The 20,428-nt window shown below is 51.4% G+C and overlaps 2 protein-coding genes across 3 annotated transcripts in view; both read right to left on the bottom strand.

The window, feature by feature from the left end:
• Positions 1-14,279, bottom strand: part of MPZL1 (myelin protein zero like 1) — a 46,286-nt gene extending 32,007 nt beyond the window's left edge. Inside the window, exon 1 of the mRNA XM_080374593.1 lies at positions 9,476-14,279. Coding sequence (XP_080230719.1) covers positions 9,476-9,608 — 133 coding nt within the window. The 5' untranslated portion in view covers positions 9,609-14,279. The remainder of the gene's footprint in view (positions 1-9,475) is intronic.
• Positions 14,280-16,690: 2,411 nt separating this feature from the next.
• The window catches only part of RCSD1 (RCSD domain containing 1), a 39,309-nt gene continuing 35,571 nt past the window's right edge, over positions 16,691-20,428 (bottom strand). For both annotated transcript variants that reach the window (XM_080374592.1, XM_080374591.1), the window contains exons 7-8: positions 19,623-20,265; positions 16,691-18,786 (exon numbers count right to left, since the gene is read on the bottom strand). In XM_080374592.1, coding sequence (XP_080230718.1) covers positions 19,636-20,265 — 630 coding nt within the window. In that variant the 3' untranslated portion in view covers positions 16,691-18,786; positions 19,623-19,635. The remainder of the gene's footprint in view (positions 18,787-19,622; positions 20,266-20,428) is intronic.

Raw genomic sequence — 20,428 nt, 5'->3', positions numbered from 1 at the left:
ATATATATACATATATTTCTAAATCTATGTCCTTGCATGTCATTGTGGTGGGTTGACCTTGGCTAGCTAGCTGCCAGATGCCCAGGCAGCCACTCTCTCACTATCCCTTCCCAAACAGGACAGGTGCAGAAAATAAGATGAAAATGGTCACGGGTGGAGGTAAGCACAGGAAGATCACTTACAAATTACTGTCCCAGGCAAAACGGACTTGACTTGGGGAAAATGAATTTATTACCAATTAAAATAGAGTTGGACGGTACAAAACAAAGACAAAAATTAAAATATCTTTCCATCATCCCTTTTTTCCCCCCAGCTCAACTTCATTCCTTCATTCCCAACTACTCTAACTCCTCCCCACTCCCAGGTAGCCAGGGGGAGATGGAGAGTTGTGGTGAGTCCATAATAGCTCCTTGCTCCTCAGACCTTTTCCTGCTCCTGCATGAGCTCTTCCCAAGAGCTTGCAGTCCTTCTGGAGAACCTACTCCCACTTGGGGTCTCCACAGGCCATGGCACTGATACCTGCTCCAGCGTGGTCCTCTTGATGTGCTGCAGATGAATACCTGCTCCACAGTAGTTTCTCCCAAAACTTCCAGGGGCTGCTGTGGAATCTCTTCCCCAGTACCTGGAGCACCTTCTCCCCTCTTCCTTTGGGGTTTGCAGTGTTGTTCTTCACACTTTTTCCTCTCTATGCCATTTTTTGTTGTCCTTCTTTCCAATCAGAGACTTGTGGATGTGGGGGATGACAGCTCCACCAGCAATGGTGGCTTTGATCACTCCTCACTCCCTGTGTGCTGCTTTGTCCTTCTTAAACATTATCACAGAGGTGCCACCAGCTCAGCGGAGAGGCTCAGCCATGCCCTGCGGTGGATCCAGTGGAGCGGGCTGGAACTGGCTGCATCAGGCACAACGCAGCCCCAGCCTCTCCTCACAGAGGCTGTCCCTCCACCCCTGCCACCAAAACCTTAACACCTACACCCTATACATTCAACTATAACGCAAAGCAACATCAGCTACAGAAACAATGACAAGACAAAGTCACACCAACCAATCTTGACGTGTAAGTTTCCAAGCAACTAAAACGAAATTCCACGGCCTCAAAGGAGGACAGAACAGTTTAGTTTCTCTGTCAAATGCCAACCACCAGAACAGCTTTTTGCTGCTGCCACAGCAGCTCCGCAGGCTGCCAATCTCGTCAAGTAATTCAGGCTGCTGAAGGAAAAGGCTTCCTGTCTTCAGTAACGCTGCCAGTCCTGCAGCACCCTACCAGCACTACAAAACAGAAAGAAAATCTGCTGACACCTAGCCCGTGAACACCTACCACCTCCTGCTGCCTTGCTGCTGGGAACATTCATCCCCCGAGCAGAGACGAGCTCAGAAGAGCATCTGCTAACACAACGCTTGCTTTCCCTTGGCCGCTTTGCACATTCAGCCAAGCTCTGCCTGACTCAACGATGAGGGGGAAAAAAATAGCATCTTGTTCACCCCATGTGAAAGGAAATCGGTTTCATTGAGAAGCCTTAAGCAGGCTGTGACAAAGCTGCCAAAGCAGTCAATAACATCCACGAATCTCAGCCCCGCATGCCCCTGTGTGCCTACTTTGACAGAACTTAAAAGATAAGTCTGCAGAGTCACTAAGCTTTGGTACCACCTTCTGCTCCCACGCAGCAGAGCCAGTTTTCAAAGTGGTCTCCTCCACATGATGCAGAGCTGCTCACTGCCCTACCAAGGGGCAGCAGAAGAACCTATGCTGAGATTTACTTCCAAAGCCCATGCTTTTCATCAGAAATGAGGAACAAGCATGAGAAACAGCAGAGAATGTCTAAGCTCCCTTGCTGGCCAGGCCACAGATTCCTTGTTCAATCCCAAGGAAATAATTTCACTGGTGTAACACTCTCTCAACCTGGAAAGCATAAAATTGAGATGCTTGTAAAGGTGCCGAGATCCCAGAACAAGTAAGCATAGTTGCACTGCTTCATGCTCCAATTACAGAGTCAGTCATATGTCAGGTTTGGGCAGATGCTCATTTAGTCTTGAAGCCAATAACATCTAGCCCTGTTCTAGTAACTCTTCCTTGGGGATCACAAAGCAATACTTCCCTGGCAGTGCTGCAGACTGGGACACCAATCAGCAGCTCAGGTACTTTCCAAACCAGACATCATATTTTTCCATTCAACAGCCCTTAAGTGGTTTTCCTTCCATGACCCAGTAAGTTTACAAGTCTTCAAGTAAACAGTTCTTGTTGACAAAGTCAAACCAGAACAGTGAAAAACCCAAAGGGGCAACGTAAGCAAAGCCATTCGAAGTGCAAAGGGTAACCGGGACAGCTGATGGCAGCTTCCTACCTCCAATCTTGCAATACTAACAAAGTCACTAACACACACACCAGATTACTCCTTGGGCGCAAGGAAAGACTCCAGAAAATGGGAATTAAGATTAAAGAAAGGCTACATGGAACAAGATGATCGAGAAGACATCTTAGAAGAGTCTCCTTGAAACACGCCAAGTTTTTCCCAGGAAAAAAAAAAAAAAAAAGATACCATTAAGCTTGCTTAATTAAAGACCTGAGAGAAGCTGGCTACACATGCTCAACACGTGGCAGAGAGAGTAAAGAAAACATCCCACCATCACAAACATTTCCTAGAATTACTACAGCAATCTACTGAAACTGTCACAATGTCTACTAAAGAAATGAGAGTACTGAGGATCAGAAGTTGCAGAAAAAAGGAAACCCCAAAACCCAACCAAACAACAATAAAACAAAACAAAAAAAAACCCCAAGGTGCAGAACAGTAGAGTGGGACACATCAGTGGCTGGAACAAAAGCTTCCCTCTAGGTCAGCACTGGTTATTAGTACTATTTCAATTGAAACTGTGTTAAAAGTACCAGTCATGTTGCCAACTGCTGATGGTGTGCAGCAACTTTTTGACAAAATCTAGCATTAGCAGCATGGAAGCTACCGATTTCCAAAACAAACTGGGCAGTACAATTTAGGATACACAAATTTCACAAGGAGATACAGTGTAAAAAGGCTACATACCAAACAGACCTAAGCAGCTGCCCTTTGCACACCCCCTCCCCCCCCTTTTACAATAATCAATCCACAGAACTGCAACCAACTCAGGGACAACAAATCTCTATACACCAAGAAACATTTGCAGAAGATGCACTTTGAACCATCCAAGGTATTAGAACCATTTCAGTACCAGTCACTCCCACCTGCCATCATTCCTGACCCAGCATCACGTCCACCTCTTGCCAAGTATTGGTATTTCCACCAGCCTGAAAGGTGAGCACAGAGCTTTTTCCTGCATACAGAGGGACCTGGTTAAAACCTGTTAAATAAAATCCCACCACTTAACAGAGCAAGGAGTTAGAGACAGCTGAAATGAAGCCCTCCAAGCGATTACCCTCATCAGCTAACAGGGTATTCAGTCACATGGCTCACCTATTCTGGTGTGACTAGCAAGTGACTTTCAGCAGTTCCAGCAAATCCAAAGCTCTCTGAGGATGAGATCCCTTACTGCTCCATTGACTGCTGGACGCCTGCAGCCAGCTCTGGCACCTTCTTCACAGCAGTCTTACGCTTACTTGCTAACCAAACTCGCCAATTTACTTGCTGAGCAAACTGACAACTAGCTATAACCTGCAGCAGCGCAACCACAAAACCAAAAGAAAAAGCCCATGCTATGTATTTCAAAGCATTGTTTCGCAAAAATTTGTCAGTGGTGGTGCCAATTTAAATAGCCCCCTATGCATGTTCGTAACATAACACGATAAATCTGACCAGGAACTAACCCATGTTCAGAACAGCCCTTTTTCCATTGTTTTCATTTAAACCAGACCAACACCCTAACCCTGTCTGATGTAAACCATATTTGAACAACAACAATTAAGCAACGTTACGAAGCACCAAGTAGTACTAAGTAACTAAGCAGGACCTGCTTCAGCTGGCTCTTCCCCGGAATGCTTCTCTTTTGTGAAGTATTTACAGCCTCCCTTGTAGCATACTCTACATCACTTCCCCAGTTTACACATACGAGGTCATTTCTAGAGCCATCCCTTTGATTAGGGCAGCACCTTAGTCTGTGCCTGTGCTGACTTTGCCAAGCAGCAGGGTGTGCAGGATCTCCATGCAGCCATCATCTCCAACACCTTCCACCCTGAAAGAGTCAAGCAATCCTGTAAAACCTCTACCAGAAAACTTCAAGACATAGTTACCAGTCAGATTTTAAAAATTCTGCAGCACCTACAGCTTTATAGAGTTCTATTACCAAGAGGGAGCCTCGTTCACCATCTTTCACTTGCACACATTACAAAACCAAGTTACTGAAAAGCGTAACAGCTGGGCAGCAGCCAACTGAAGATAAACACCTCTGGCACTGGCTGTTTCACCTACCTGGAGTTCACCTGCCCTGATTTACCTCCACCTTGTGAAATGAAAGTGCTTAGGAAAGCGCCACCAGCCACCACCCACAAAACTGGTGCACTGCCCAGAGTTTAATCCTCCCTTAAGGATCAGAACCTCAATCTGATTTCAAACACTGAAGGTAGGGTGTAACCAATGTGCCAGGGCAAACTCCCTTAACATCATGCGTGTAAAGCACCAGCAAACGTATCACAAAGCATCTTCTGCAGGGCTGGAGGTAAGGAGTTCAAGAGAACAACCAGCCTTCCTGGTTTACTTGCACACTTTAAGCCAAAGCAACAGCACCAACTGGAAAGTGCCAACTCAACAGCTAAATAAAAATGCAGGAGCTGAAAGGCACAGCAGCACAAGGGGACAATAAACGAGGGTTGTGGGCTAACCCCAGTGGGCAGCTCAGTCCTCCCTGCCGCCCGCTCGCTCTCCCCAACCCACCCCCACCCCCCAGTGGGATGGGGGAGAGAATCAAAAGATTAAAAGTGAAAAAACTCACAGGTACAGACAAAGACAGTTTAACAGGTGAAGCAAAAGCTTTCACTCTCTGCTGCCCATCGGCTGGCAGGTATTCAGCCGTCTCCAGGGAAGCAGGGCTCCATCGGGCCTAACGTGACTTGGGAAGACAGATGCCCTAACTCCAAACAGCCCCTCTTCCTCTTTCTTCCCCACCAGCTTTTATTGTTGAGCATGATGTCCTGTGGTCTGGGATATCCCTCTGGTCAGCTGGGGGCAGCCGTCCCAGCTGTGTCCCCTCCCAGCTCCTCGTGTCCCCCAGCCCGCTGGCTGCTGGGGCAGGGTGACAAGCAGAAAAGGCCCTGGCGCTGTGTAAGTCAACGTAAAACAAGTAACCAATGTAAAACCTTGGTGTGTTATCAAGGCTGTTTTCATCACAAATCCAAAACATAGCACCATACAAGCCACTATGAAGAAAATTAATTCTATCCCAGCCACAAAGAGTACCAATACATTTACTTGATATAAACAACTTCAACTTTTAAAAAAGTGGCTTTTTCAGGACAAGTAACAGAATGGTCCTGCCACTTTAAAGATAAAAGATTGGGTAGGGGGGTGTGGGTGTGTAGGAATAAAAAAATCTGTAGAATAGGTGAAATCACCTGAAGGGTCATCTTTCAACCACCTCTGACAGCAAACAATACTGATACTGACCCTGCCTCCAGATCCATACCCATAGCACGCTGGGTACAGCTTACCGCTAAACCCTAGTCTGAGTGAACACTTGCTCTTCTAAGTAACTGCTCTTTTGAGATGACAGTAAATCAGTGAAATTAAGAGTTCTCCAAGCCTCTTCGCCAGCAGCAAAGCTGGTTCAGAACTTCTTGTCCTCTCCTGCCACAGCTTCCTCTTAAACAAGACGTTAGCATCCTCTCCATTGTGCTCACCACTACCTGTGGGGTCACACCAACCCAGATCCACAAACACACACAAAAAAGACAGACAAAAACCATAGGATGCAAATGTTTTCATACCCAGACCTTCCAGCTTTCTGATGTATTCCTAGGATATCCTGAGTTAGCATTCAATAGTTGAAAAAAAAAATTGTATTTTTTTTCTTGCAGACTGTTTACTGTTAATTACATGTAGGTGGTAGAAAGAGCCATGTAAACCATATCATATCACATTCTGAGAACTCCCACAATGAAGAACATTTTCTATCTACTATTATCAGTCAGGATAAAGTAAGTCCAGACAGACAGTGGAATTGCTGCTTAACACAATCTGTTGCAACTCAGATAACAAGAGACACACACGTTGCTACTTACACAGAGGGGCCAAAAACCAGCCATTTTACAAGTCGGCACTAAACCACATTTTATTATCACCAAAACATTAAGCTAATCTTTTCGGCATACTCCAAGAACTTCTTGCTGCTGCAAGTGAAGTGACCTGAGCAGCAGCTCCACCCTCAACCCAACCAGCAAGGAGAAGAGTTTATCTACCTTATCACTTTCTCCCTTTGCCGAAGAACCTGCTTAGCACTGCAGGCAAGGAAGTCTTCCCACCTGCAGCATCAGTGGGCTCTGCCTAAAAGAACTAACAGCTTCTGACAGGGCGAATACAGCAATGCTGACTAAACCTGGCACGAACATGAAGTGAGCATTGGAACACCGACTTACACTGTTATTTTCAGGAAACATTTCAAGCAGCAACTGAAACGTGCAGGTGAGCTCAAAGCAGTAAGTAATAGGCACTTGAGCTATCTAACATCTCAATACCCCTCTGCTTATTACAGACCTGTGCATATGTGCACATGTACATGAGTGTATATAAAAGGGGTAGTAGGAGAACGAAAAAAAAGAAGAAAAAAATATGGCTTTTGTTGGCATCAAAAAAAATAGTAGAAATATCAGTAATGACTAGGCATTCTTTGAGACTTTTAGAAGCAAACAGGCACCACCCTCACGTTAGAGGCAGATACAAGTATTGCTTTAAGTGATACCTGGCTTACAAATTCAGGATTGCAAGATAATGTATTTTCTTGATACTCTTGACTAGTTGTTCAAGGCTCACCCACCCATGCGAGAGATTATACCTAGATTAACTACTACTGCTACAAATGCCCACAGATCCCAAACAGTACCTTTGACAATGATCCTTCATTCTTACAAGTAAACGAAGCAATCAGATTTTCAGGTGACTGAGCCTAAACAAGCAAGATGAATGCACACATGGAGGTACACACAAGAAAATAAGCTTTAAAACCCGTTATCTGCACTTATCTGTGAAGCAACAGTGACCCACTTGACTTGGCAAAGCAGACTGTGATGTGAAACTGGGCCTGTACAACACAGTCCCCTAAATGACGTTTCTGTCTCACTGCAGGTTATTTGCCACAGAAACAGGTCTGCCGTCAAGCACATGAAGAGGCAGAAGAGGAGCCACAAGCCACAGCAGTGAAGCTATGTACAACGCGTCACCCAGCCACACATCACTTCTAAGCAACCGAGTGGCTCTGAAAATGCCACTTCTGCCTTTGCCCCTTTGCTTGGCAGTTTTTGATTTCTGAACCTCTCGCTAGATGAAAATCCAGCATGAGCAAAGGGACTGGGAGGTGGGTTCTTAAAAAACTGCAGGAACCTGAACAACATGCTGAAAGGCAGAGTATTTATAACCCTGGGCTCTATAACCCCAAACTCTAGAGAAGGTCACCTTTTCCCTACCAGTCACCAAGGTACTTTGCATATGCAAAAGAGATGAAAAACCAGCACTCTGGTCTCTTATTCCCATGCAAAGATGTTAACCTTGTGCCAACTCCACATGTGGACAGAAAAAATAAAAGCGCTTTTTCAAAGCATACAGGAGGATTAAGGATACGCAGCTTAAACACAAACAGAAAAAGCCAACATAGGAATAACTTCTGATTTGGAGTTAGAAAAAAAAACAGCAACAGTTGTAGGGATGGGAACAGAAACACAGTTAAAGACAGTTCAACACAGATTAAGACAGTGATTTTAACACCCATTTATTCCTTTAAATTGCAGTCTCACTGTTCAGATAGTCTCCACCCTAGGGAGGGTCTCTTCCAAAAGAATATCTTGTAGACTTCCTTGGTTTTAAGATACTATATTTGGTTACATACCTTAGACTTTGTAGAATGATCTACTGCTCCCAGCTACCCATAGCATTACTGTAGTTGTACCTTTTGTTGTGGTCAGGGGAAATATGCTCCTTTCTTCTCTTGTCTCCACATTTATTTTCAAAGAACTTGGTTTTACTGTAAGCTATGCATGTATCAAGTCTAGCTACTTAATTCTAAACACTAACAAGCCTCAGCAATCTCTACTTACGTTCACTGCAAAATGCACTGAACTTAAATAAATCCAAACAATGCTATTTAGAAATAAGTAGTTTAAAGTTTCTTACCACTCAGCACAGCTCCTTATCAAACCTCTTTCCAGACGGCCTGTTTCACAGCGCTCCATATGAACTGAGAAGGCTTCTTTAATGATTCTTACTGACATACATTGCAAAGTTTTACCCACTAAGCAATTAATGCCAACGAAAAAAAAATCTCCAGGTGCCGTCCCGTCACTGCCCATGCCTAGCACCGACACACTGAGCTCCCTGGGGAATCCTGTGCCCTCTTTTCGTTTCAGAACAGCTGCAAGGTAGAAGAACCCTGCGCCCTGTCAGAGCGTAAGCCACAGCCGAGCCCAGCATCGCCCTCGCCGTTTCTACCGCTCCATCGCCTTGCACGCTTTCTCCGTCTGTGCGAGCCAGAAGCACTTCATTTTGGCTGATGTAACGCCTCCTCGACCCAAATACATCGCCACTGCCCGAATCAAAGGTGTTTTCTAAGTCATTTACCACAACTGCAGCGTCCCCGCCTGCCGGGCGCGCCGGCCGCGCTGCGCCTTCCCGCAGCGCACAGGGCTCCGGCCCGACCGCCCAACCCGCCGAGGCAAAGCTGGCGAGCGCAGCCCCGCGGGGCCCACGCAGCCCGCCCGTGGGACTCCCGGAACGGGGGCCGGCCGCGGCAGGGCCCGCGGGGTCACAGCCGCCCTCCCCGCCGGGACAGCGCTCCTCGTCCCCCGGGGAGCCCGGACGCGGCCGTGCCGGGTGTCCCGCCGGGGCCCGGCCGGCCGGGGGGCGAGCAGGCTGCCACAGCCGGGCGGGAACACGCACCCGCGGCGCGGTTCAGAGGCGGGCGGGCAGGGGGGCACCGAGGCCGTGCCCCCCCACACACACACACGCACACACCCCGCTCCGGTAACCCGGCGGCGACGGGGAACGGCACGCAGAGGGAGGAACGGGCGGGCGCCCCCCGCGCCGGCCGGGAAGAGCCGCCCCACCTCGCCGGGCCCCGCGGCGCCCCCCACACGCCGGGCCGGGCCGCCCCCCCCCCTCCCCAGCGCGGATCGGGGCGGGCGAGCCCCGCCGGGCCCCAGCCAGGCCGCCGAGCCCAGCCCGCCGCCCGCCGCGCCTCGGGTAGGGTCGCGTCGGGCTGCTCCCCCCGCCGCATCCAGCTCCGCCCTGGCTACGAGCGCAGCCCCGCGGGCAAACGGCGGCCGGCCCGCGCTCCCTCCATCCCTCACCGGCGGTCAGCGCGGCGGCGGCGGCCAGCAGCCAGGCCGAGCAGGGGAGCCGCGCGGGAGCGGCGGCCGCCGGGCGCCCCGCGATGTCTCCAGCCGCTGCCATCTTCCAGCCGCCACCTCCCCGCGCCCCCATTGTCCGCCCCCGGCCGCGGGCCCGCCCCCCCCGCGCCCCGCAGCCCCCTTCCCTCGCCGGGATAGGGCTCCGCCGCTGTCACTCGCACACACCTCCCGCATCCCCCTCGCCCCCGCCCCGGCCCTGCCCCGCTCCTCCCCTAAGGATTGGTCGGCGGAGCCATCCGTTAAATCCAGGCGTCCTATCAGGGCAGGGATCGTACTGGCCCGCCCCCCGAGCCGGGCACGTACTACGCCCACCCACCCCCCACCCCCGGCGGGTGATGCTGCGGGAGCGCGGACGCGGGCCCACCGTGCCCGGGCGCAGGAGCGCGGCGGCATCCCCATCATCCACATCATCTCCACCATCCCCACCATGGCCATCATGTCCATTGTGCCCAGCATCCCCAGCATCACCACGACGATCCCCACGACGCCTAGCCATGCTGGCAGGGCCGGGGGGCCTGGGAGCACCAGGTCTCGCTGCTGACAAACTCTTCAGCCTCCGCAGGCAGCAGGACAGGACCCCGCCAGGTACGGCCGCAGCCAGCCCACGACCGTCCTCGCAGGGGTGCCCCGCCGAGACCCCTCTTGTTCCTCCCCGTGAAGGCAGAGAGCCTGCTCTGGCGTGCGATGCCCGTCCGGGCTCCCCCAGCAGCAATCCCGTGACACCGACCACCTTTGCCTTCCGCCTGAAAATACCGACGTGGCATGTCCCGTTCCCCCCCCCCCCCCCCCCCCCGATGGGGCTGCCTGCTGTTACAGCCCCCGAGACCACGCTTCCACCCTTCCGTCTTTATCCCCATGCTTCACTCCCTCTCTTTGGGGATCCCCTTTGCACACAACAAGCCCTTTTGCGAAGCTGTGTATTTCGAAGCAGTCGCACAAGCACGGCCGTACCGGGAGGCTGCTGCTCGCTGCACCCAGGCTCCGGCAGCACGCGGTACCCTGGGCTGGCTCCTGCCCAGTGCTCCGCGGATGCTGGTCCTCACCCAGGGGCACGTGGCACTGGTTTCTCTGCCGCTCTCTGGCCACCTGATCACATCTACAGACAAAAGAGGTCACAGGAAAGCCCCGCTACTATGTGCCATGTTGGGAAGGGCTGTGATGAAGCAAACCCCTGTGGAAAAAAAACAAGACAAGTTGTTTAAACAAGACAAGTTGTTTGGTTGGGGTTTTTTTTTCCAGCTGTGATGCAAGACACCAGGTCACAGTTTGCACTGGATTTAAAACGTAATGGCATATCATTATTTACACCCTGGGGGAAAGCTCTGGAGTGTGTTCCTCAGCTAACCATTGTGCATATTTTCTAGAAACGCAGGCTGCCAGAAATCAAGGGCAGCAATTGGGAATAAAGATTAAGGCCAACTCTTTGTATCACAAGGTTATCACCTTGTTTGGTTGCCTCCTCATTGGAAGTCACCCTCTGACTTCCCTTGCACAGGTGAGTCTTTAGCCAATTGATCGATATCCTCACTTCCCAAACGGAGCAGGAACTCACAGGCAGTGGTAAGACTCTCATCCCAAGGACTTTTGCCTCAATACTCCCTCAGAGCTCTTCCTTTCCATGGAAACTCCACCAGCCCTTGCAGCTCTCCTCAGTGACTGGAAGTGCACCACCACGGAAGCACGTTGATACCCAGAGTTCATTATTTACCTTCAGGTCCTTCAGTACCGCACAGTTTAAAAATGTTCTATCCCCTGAACAGTCCAAGCTTCACCTTTCTAGGCACTTTTTCAAGATGGCCAACCTAAAGTGTTTTTTTAAAAAACAAACAAACAAAAAAAACCCCAACCAAAACCCCAAACATCCTTTTTCTGATTCCCAAATTTACTGTCCTTCACAGAGCTCTCACTTTCTCTTTTTGTGTACTAACAAGCCTGGGCGCCCCTTGCCAGAGGATTCCTGCAATCTCTCCCTTCCCTGACAGAGCTGAGGTGACATTGCCACAGGTACAGCCCTACGACTGCTCCATCTGCTGGGTGGCAGTACTGCTCTCCAACGCAGAGAACGTCTGCGAGAGTATCTGGTCTACTTATTGTAGGCTATTTTCCATCCAGATAGTAATGATCAAATTATTGTCTCCCACTGTTTCCAGAGAGGAAGCAGGGTGCTGAACAACTTAATCTGCCCTGGGAACACATACTGCATGTGTATGCTATGAGGTGTTACTATTAAGGTTATGACAAAAAGAGCTGGGAAGACCTCTCGGAGCAAGCTGCTAAACGCAGAGCCTACAGGCTGTACTACACAATTCCTTAACTCATCTCAGTGCGCAACTCCCCGATAACCTAACCAAATAAAGGTGTAATGGCTGCCATCCTTTTTCCCTCTAGCTATGCATCTCTACCCTCTGTCTAGCGATAATACTGGGATTTATCACATTTCTTAGAGATTCAGCTCACTTAGCTGGCAACGGACTCGTTTTTTCTGCCTGCGTATGGACAGGTGGGGAGTTACTTCATGCTGAATCCATTCCCTGTAAGGTCAGACAAGCAGCAGTGACAGAGCACTGGGGCAAGAGAGACCACAGCAGCCTCCTGCTAGGCTGCTGTCATGCTGCCTAACTGGTTTCTGAGCTGTCCTACACGCTGCAAAGTCAGCATTCGGTCCCACAAGAGAAGGAAAAATGCTTTTGTCTCTTCTTTGTTTTCACTGATTACAAAAGGAAGCCCTAAAAAAGTGTGTGTCACTGGGGAGGAGATTAAATACATTTCTTCGTGGTTGCTGGTTTTGTTAGAAATTCAGACCTTTGTTAGCCTGCTGTTCTGGAGAGCTCTCTAGTAGCTCGCCAGACAGAGCAAGCAGGATTATGATGTCAAACAAAGTAAGCGTAACATCTTCTAGGAGGAGAAACCAATACGTTCAGACGGATTTCACATTTTTAATGGTTTTGATTATTTTCTATTTAGCCTGCCTGTCTGAACCTCCTAGGAGAAATGTACAGTAGACACTGTTTAATGTGCAGAGATACACATTCCTGCAGAAAACACCCCACCCAACTCGCTCGTTTAGAAACAGTAAGAGAAGAACATGAGGGACAAAGGAAAACCAGGCTGAACTACTGGGTGTCCATTGCATTACTTTTTCCTCTACAAGCTGGGAGAAATTGTGACTGGCAAACAGTGCTGCATTCATCTTCACTCTGGTTAGACACAAATGCAGTGCTGCTTTCAAAACTCAGAGCGGGCAGCAGCACAGTAGTTGCATATGGTGCTTGAAAAGTTTGGTAATTATTTTTCCATAACTCGATTAAGAAGAATGTCTTGGATCGCTCACTGTGCAAGCGTACACGTTCCTCGGGAAACCTTGTAACGGAAAAAGGTGCTAAGAATGAGCTATTCCAGTGCTGAACTGATGCTAAGGAACGACTGGAGCCACAAGTATTCTTGATATCCGTGATATACTAAAAAGCCCATACAATGGAAGCTATTATTTTTCCTGCCTCTCCCTTGTACCCTTCCTCCCAGTTTCTTGCAATATGGGCAAAGTAAGTTTAGCAATGTTATTCTACGGGCACAAGAGGCAAGGCAGCACTGACCTCTCGCCTGACCAGCACTGTTGAGTGGGATGTACAGAGGTGGCATAAAACCTTCCCCTGTCAGGCAGGAACCGAACGCCACGGCAGCGCCGAATGACAGAATTCAGCCGTGAATTTACCTCCTTTGGGAGGGGGGCCGTGGTCGGCCCGCTGCGCCTGATGGCGCGGCCTACGCCCAGCGGCACGCAGGGGCGGCGGGGTTCCCCCAGCCCTCGGAAGGCACCCGGGGAGCCAGGCCCGGCGCAGCAGCGGTGCGCGGGCCCCATCAGCACCGCGGAACGCAGCACCCCGCAGACGGCTGCGAGCTGTCCCGACACGGCCGCGGCGGAGGGTCGCCGTCAGCCCTGCCCCACCCCCCCTCGGTGGGCTGCTGGCCACAGCGGCCCGCTTGCCGGCCACACGGGGCGGGCGCTGAGGCGGCCGAGCCCACCCCTCACGGGCAGCCGTGCCGGCCCGCGCTGAGGTAAAGCGGCGGGAGCTGCGGCCTCCGCTGCCCGCGAGGAGCCAGGTCACGGCGCGGCGCCCGCCCGCCGGCGCTCGGCTGCCACCAAGCCCGCGTGCCCCTCGCCTTCGCCGACGGGGCTTCTCGCCCGTCTCTGTTACGAGCTCCTAGGCATGGGCTGTAGTAGAAGACACACCGCACAGGCCTGTCCCCGTGCCAGCCGGCGGCCCGCACCGCCTCCCCCTGCGGGCAGCCCCCGGGGCTGGGCCGGTGAGAACCGGCGTCAAATGTGGCTGGGCCGGGCCGAGCGGCGCCATCGGAGCGTTCCTCTGCAAGGGAGAGAAACACCCTCGCATGGCGGCTCGTTGGTCTAGGGGTATGATTCTCGCTTAGGGTGCGAGAGGTCCCGGGTTCAAATCCCGGACGAGCCCAACTTTTTTTTACCGTTTTTTTTTTTTTTTTTTTTTGCCCCTCGCAACAGCCTTAATCCTTCCCCGCCCCGCTCGGCCAGCGCCGCGCTCCCCGGGCACGCAGCGGAGGCTCCCGCAAGCAGCGAAGGGACACGGGCAGGACGTATCATGAGACACGGTCCTTTTTAACGCGCGGAAGAAGCGCTGGTAACCCACACGGCAGGGCTCACCCTCCTGCCGTGCGCCCCCACTTCACCCCGCTCGCCGCGCCGCTGCCCCGGCCTCTCCCCGGCCCCCGCAACCCCACTGTCGTGCCGCCCAGCACGGCGCTGCCCCCCGGCCCCTTCCCCCCAGCCCACACTCCCGCTGCGGGCGGGCCCGAGGCGCCCAGGCACAAAAGCGCAGGCGGGCACCGCGGCGGCAAAAAGGGAGGCGCTGCTGCGCCCCCTTCTCTCAGCGGGCTCGTCCGGGATTTGAACCCGGGACCTCTCGCACCCGAAGCGAGAATCATACCCCTAGACCAACGAGCCGCTCTCCCTTGCCTCCTCCCCAGCATACTATTTCATTCACTTCCCGCCTCCTCCCGCCCAGCACTACCCACCCCCTGCTGGCGCCTTCGTAGGTCTGTCCTCCCCCCCACCAGACTCCCAATGGTTCCGCCCACCGCTTCGGAAGACACCATTCTTCTCCCTTACTGCGCAGGCTGATGCCGTTTCTCCTGCCTCTCCGCCCCCCCCCCGCCCGCGCCAGGGCAGCCCGTGGCATCGCCCTTCCCCCGACCCCTACGGCTCCGCTTGGTAGAGACGATTCCGAGTGCCGGGGTGGGGGGTGCGGGTGGCGGGCCTCGTGGCGCCCCCCGCGCAGATACCGCTCCCGCGCTCTTCCGAGGGGCGGAGGAACGCCCCCCCCTCCCGTCCCGGGCTCGTGCGGGCCGCGCGTGCCGGGCAGGCACGGCCAGCGGGGCTCGAAGCCGGGCGCGCTCATTCTCAGCGGATGGGCAGGGGGGAATGGGGGACACACAGACACACGCACACACATACACCACCACCCCGCACCCCCCACCCCCCCAACAGCTTTGGTTTCTCCCGGCCGCGCTGTGCGGAGCCATGAGGCGCTGCCGCCCCGCTGAGGTGTGCGGGCGGGCGGAGCGGTGTGCGGGGCCCTGCGGGGTCGGGGAGGGGGGCTACACACCTATGGACGTGTGCCAGTGCCTCGGGGTCCTCTCCTGGCAGCCCCCGAGCGGGTGAGGTGAGGTCCTGTTGGGGCGGCCGGGCCTGTGGCAGGCAGGCCGTGGTCCCCTTCCAGCCAGTGGCCCCGCGAGTGGCCGTCGGGGGCCGCCAACGGCTGCAGGGGAGAGGGCCTAACACAGCAAAGGGCCTCGGGCTCTGGGAGAAGTGCCTCGGTCTGGGGAGTGTTTCTCGAGCTGGGGCCCAGAGGCGCCAGTGGCATTGCCTTTCCTTCTCTGAAGCTGCTGCTCTGCCTCCTGCTTTGTCCCTGCCGTGCGATATCCTGCTAATGCCCACTTTCACCCCCAAGGGTCCCCCTCGTGTTTCCACACCTCTGTACCGGCTTCCCTGGCATCCCAGATCTTAAAAACCCCTGTTCTACCAGTAATTGCTCTCAGTCCTTACCCATCTAACACTCCTGTGGCTCATACAGTGTAAACATAGTCCAATCAAAAAATAACCATAAAAACAACATCCCAACCAAACACAACAGCAGCAGTCTCCTCGCCTGCCCCCCCAATTTAAAGGTCTTCTAGCCTTGAAGTTTGTGCTTTTACTTTTTTTTTTTTTTTTAATTTTTCACGCACCAGCCACACCAAAGGAACTGCATAAATTACATCAGATTTTTCTTGCTGAGGGCATTTCCCTGTTCGACCATTATTGCTTTTACACCTGACCTTACACACCCCAAACTAACCAATGTGACAGATGTAAATGGTGTGAATAAGTGCCCCCGCCCTATACACCCAGCCAAGCTGTGATTTACGTTTCAGTCAAAACTTTTTGACTCTGTATGCCTCATGGATACAAGACCACGCTGCCCAAGCCAATGTTTTGTGATAGTATGGATGGGGTCAGGATACACCCCCACATGTATTCTCTGCTTTTGCAGTGTCATGATGCTAATGCTGGCCAAAGACTTTTCTAAAATCCCCTCTCACTTGGCCTGCTAACGGGGCAAGGCTTGTGTGCCCCTGAGCAAGCATCACCCTGAGAGGGATGTGTGCACGCCCTCAGCTTTTTTTCCTGCAACTTGTAAAGCCACCAAGGGCAAAGATGGTGATGCAACTTCTGGCACAGAAAATCTCTAAACTGTTGATTGCCGGAAGCTGGGAAATCTCACAGGAAGGATCACTCTGTGTTGCCTTGGATTTTTATGCTTCCCCTGAGAAAGGATGCTGTTGGAGAAATGGCACTAGGCTAGATGGCTTTGCTTTCTTCTGTTCCTAGATACCTGATACCTGCAGGGCTGCGGCAGAGTGTAGCTGTCTCCAGTGCCACTGCTTGCCCCCAAGAACACGTTTCTTTGTTGATTAAGCACATCAGTTACTGCTGTTCCCAAACAATAAAAAATATCACAAATTAAAATTGAATGTTAAACTGTTCCAATGGCAGCAGAAATCCCACCTTGATTTTGCCTGCTGCTACCAGCTTTCTCCATCCTTCCTCAGGCTCCTTCATCTCCCCAGGAGGAAACACACAGATTTTAATTTGGTTTGGTTTTAATCTGCCATTTATTTCTTCTGCTTCTCCCTTGGATTTCCATTCCCTTGCTTGGGACACACATACTCATTCTCTAAACAGGCACACATATATCTATATATACAGTAAGGCACAATCACTCACATCCAGATGGGACAATGAAGAAGAAACAGGGTACAGTGAATGATTGCAGCCTGCCCTGGAATACAAGCTCTAACAAACAGATTAAAATGGATTCAAAGGCAACAATGCTCCACAACATGGCTCAAAAGGATGTGGGGGTTGTGTTTGCCAACAAGCCCATGCTACGCAGGAAGGTCAGCACCGCTGGCTCTCAGCAAATGACACCTCGGTGCTCTCACCCGGGAGAAAGAAAGGCAGGGCACAGAGCCACTTCTTTCCTCGCCATTTTAGAGCTGGTGAACAGAAAGGGGATATCCCTTAAAACCATCAGGTCTGTAACACTGCTGTGTTGCGAAGTCCACTCAAGGACAGGTGTGGGCTGTGTTGTGTAAAATGCTTGTGCCTCACCAGACAGACAGGGACAACCTGAGCCTCCGACTCTTCTCAGCCGAACATGTGCCAGGAGGAGCTCTGTGATGGATGAAGAGGAGCTGGCTGGTTCCGCCACTGGTCTCTGTAGCTGCGTCTGTGTTGCTGGGTGCTAGGTGGCTGGCAGCAGGTTCAGGCACTGGCCCCTGACCGTTCACAGCACCTAACAGCTAGCTGACGCCTTGGCTCTGCTTTTGGCAAGACTGGCTCACTGTCTCCAGCGAGCCCAGACTTGTCCACAGCTCCATGACACACTGTGGACATGAGCCCCATGGGCTTGAGCCAGAGCAGCTTTTCCAGAGTTGCAGATACAGCTTCAAGCACTACTGTCAGGAAACTGGTCAGAAGAGGGTCTGTTATCTTTCCCCAGATAACTTGTTGGGAGCAACAAATACTTTCCAGGTGTAAAAACTTTTTTTTGGCTTAGCTAGACCCATGACTTAACTGGTACCCCATGAGTGAATGCAAATCTAGTACAACGCCTGAGTACTTAGGGGGGACTGGCTATTTGACCTTCACCAATTCATATTCAGTCAGGCCCTACGACTGGGAACTCAGCCATCTAAGACCTCTTCTTTGACCTACATAAAATTAATTTGACCTACATAAAATTAATCTACTGTTTCCAGTAAGCTAGGATGCCTTCTATCATGAGTAGCACTCAGTGGCCACTCACTGAAAGTTTCAAAAAAGAATCAAAAGATTGGATAGGGTCTGGAAATGAGACAGACTGATGGACATGTGGGCCTTCTAAATCTGGACCAGAGCTCACACCTCGATAAGAAAACTTGCCCGGCTGGCCTACGCAACACACCTTTTCTGTGCATCAAATCTGTTGGTTGTTACTTTCCACCAGCACTAAAAACACCCCAAAGCTGAAGCACACAGAAGAATTTCTTACCATGGCTGGCTGTTTCACAGATAACTTTGAAGTATTTGAAGAATAATTCAAAGGGATTTTATGCTTTATGAACAATATCCTAAGAGTTTTCTCCATGTTCAAGGTTCACATTGTCTGCCACATGGCATATATGGAGAAAACATATGTTTTCCTACTGTTAAAACATTATTTACTGAAATTTGAAACTCCAACATTTTTCAAAAGAAGCTATCAAAAAGGCACCATACATGTATGTATGTAAGTGATTAACTTAATCTAAGACCAATGCAGGGGAGAAGAAAAAGACATTTTGGAGCAGGATGAAGGAGCAGAGGGACCGGGAGTGATGGTGGCTGTCGACCCCAGGACAGCGTGTATCAGGTCTCTCAGGCCGCGAATATCACCAAGGAACATCAGCCAACACCGCAGTTTTGAACTCTGAAGCGACTGCAAGCCAGTCTCTTGTTCCAACTGTCCCAGAGTATGATGGTGCAAAGCAGAGAGCCAGCAAGCAGCCACTCAGCTCCGGTATGCATCTGGACCTCGGGGGACATCCGTATTCTGCTCCTCTCCAGCCACTGAAGGTTTTCCAGTAGCTTCCACCTTGATTGAGTTAGATAGCTCCTATTCACATGTTAAGTCTCCTGTGCCCTGATTGGGTGTATCCTTTTGAGAGGGGAAAAGTAAGGAAATTATGAAAAATAATCATGGCTTTAAGTAAATACAGTACTGGGGGCTCCGTGACCTGGGAGTACTGCGGTAGTTTCCATACCAGGAGGCAAACGCCAGGTGCAGCCTGAGCCCCAGCCCGCCACCTTCAGTCGCTCCTTGCCAAACCAAGGAGGCATTTGAAGAGAGGACAGGTGGTTGAGGTGGAATGAGATATTTCCTCAGGCATCTGTGGCTACGTTATCGGTGGTTAGAGAACACATAAGAAGCTACATGGAACAAACCCCTGCTTTAGCCAGTAGAAATTCTCTTTTATTCCAAGCGGCAGAGGCCTGTGTTTGCCTGCTTCCAGAGCTGATCATGAAACTGGTATATGTGCAAACACTATTTTTGCTGGCAAAGCTAACAAGCTATAAACACACATATATAGAAAGAATATATATTTATGCATGTATATATACAAAGTGTGCACACATACACATGTAAGGAAGCATCCTGGGATAGTATATACATGGTTACTGCTGGGGAAAAGTCCTTTCAAATGGCTTTCAAAACAGCAATCAAGCAGGGTGCCTGGTCAGCAAAGCTTCTCTGTTTTACTGAACCCAGAATCAGCTTTGCTGCTTCTCCATCCTCTCTCTCTGTACCACCACCCAGGAGGGCTGGTTGTTTTACATACCCTGCCTTGCAGCCTCTGCAGGCCTCACATTTGTTACTTCCGCGGTGTGGGAAGCAGCAAAAAATGTTGGTGTGCTCTGTCACAGTTGCCATTTTCATTAATAAACAAAACCTTCTGGTATTTTAGGAGCCATTATCATGCCGACCCAGCTTACCTGTGCGTCACAGTTACACTGTGCCCTTCTCCGGCCTGCCTGACAATGAAGGCTCATTGACAGTCTCTAAGCCTACTGCGTCCTGCAGCGGTTCAGGGGCCAGTGGTGTTTCTTCAGTGTTTGACATTCCCTCGGCATCTGTGCTCTCAGTGGTCTCCTTTGCTTCTGCATCAGCTTCTTCCTTCTCCTTGTCCCCCTTTTCCTGTTCACAAGCACTGCCTGGCTGCTCTTCTCCCTGGGGACCCTCACACACCTTCTCCTTGTTTCCAGAGGGAGGCTGGAGAGAGTTCTCCTCCCCTGGGGCACCACAACATCCTTCCTCCTCCTTTGTCTCTGCTGCGTTACTCTTGCAAGGAGTCATTTCATCTGCCTGTTTTTCTCCTTTTTCTTCATCTTCTGATCTGCTGGATCCTCTCCTTGATGGGGGCTTCTCATCAGACCCTGTCTGGTTTTTTTGCTCTTTACTCCCTGTTCCTGCCTCTGTCTTGCCCTTGGGCCCAAACACCTCATCCCCATCTTCCTTGGCACCATTTTCTGGAGAGGAGATGTTGACCCCTAAATCTTCCCCATCTCCGTACTCCGACAGAGATCTTCGGAACTTCCTGGATGGAGGCCTGCGCTTTATCGAGCCCCGCGTCCGCACCTTGGAGGCAGGAAAAGCAGACATTGAAGCAGTCAAGAAAGCAGTACTGGAAAGCAGGAAAGCACAACAGAGGAAAATACCATGGGAAACTTGATTGCTACCCAGGTGGCCTCACTTATCCTGCTCTGCCACTGAAAGGTAAGGAGAAGAGTGCTCCCTGCCA

Source organism: Falco punctatus, assembly GCF_963210335.1.
Source record: "Falco punctatus genome assembly, chromosome: 2".
In the NCBI taxonomy this organism is placed as follows: domain Eukaryota; kingdom Metazoa; phylum Chordata; class Aves; order Falconiformes; family Falconidae; genus Falco; species Falco punctatus.
The sequence above is the reverse complement of the archived record's forward strand: the minus strand, read 5'-3'. Positions and strand labels throughout refer to the sequence as shown.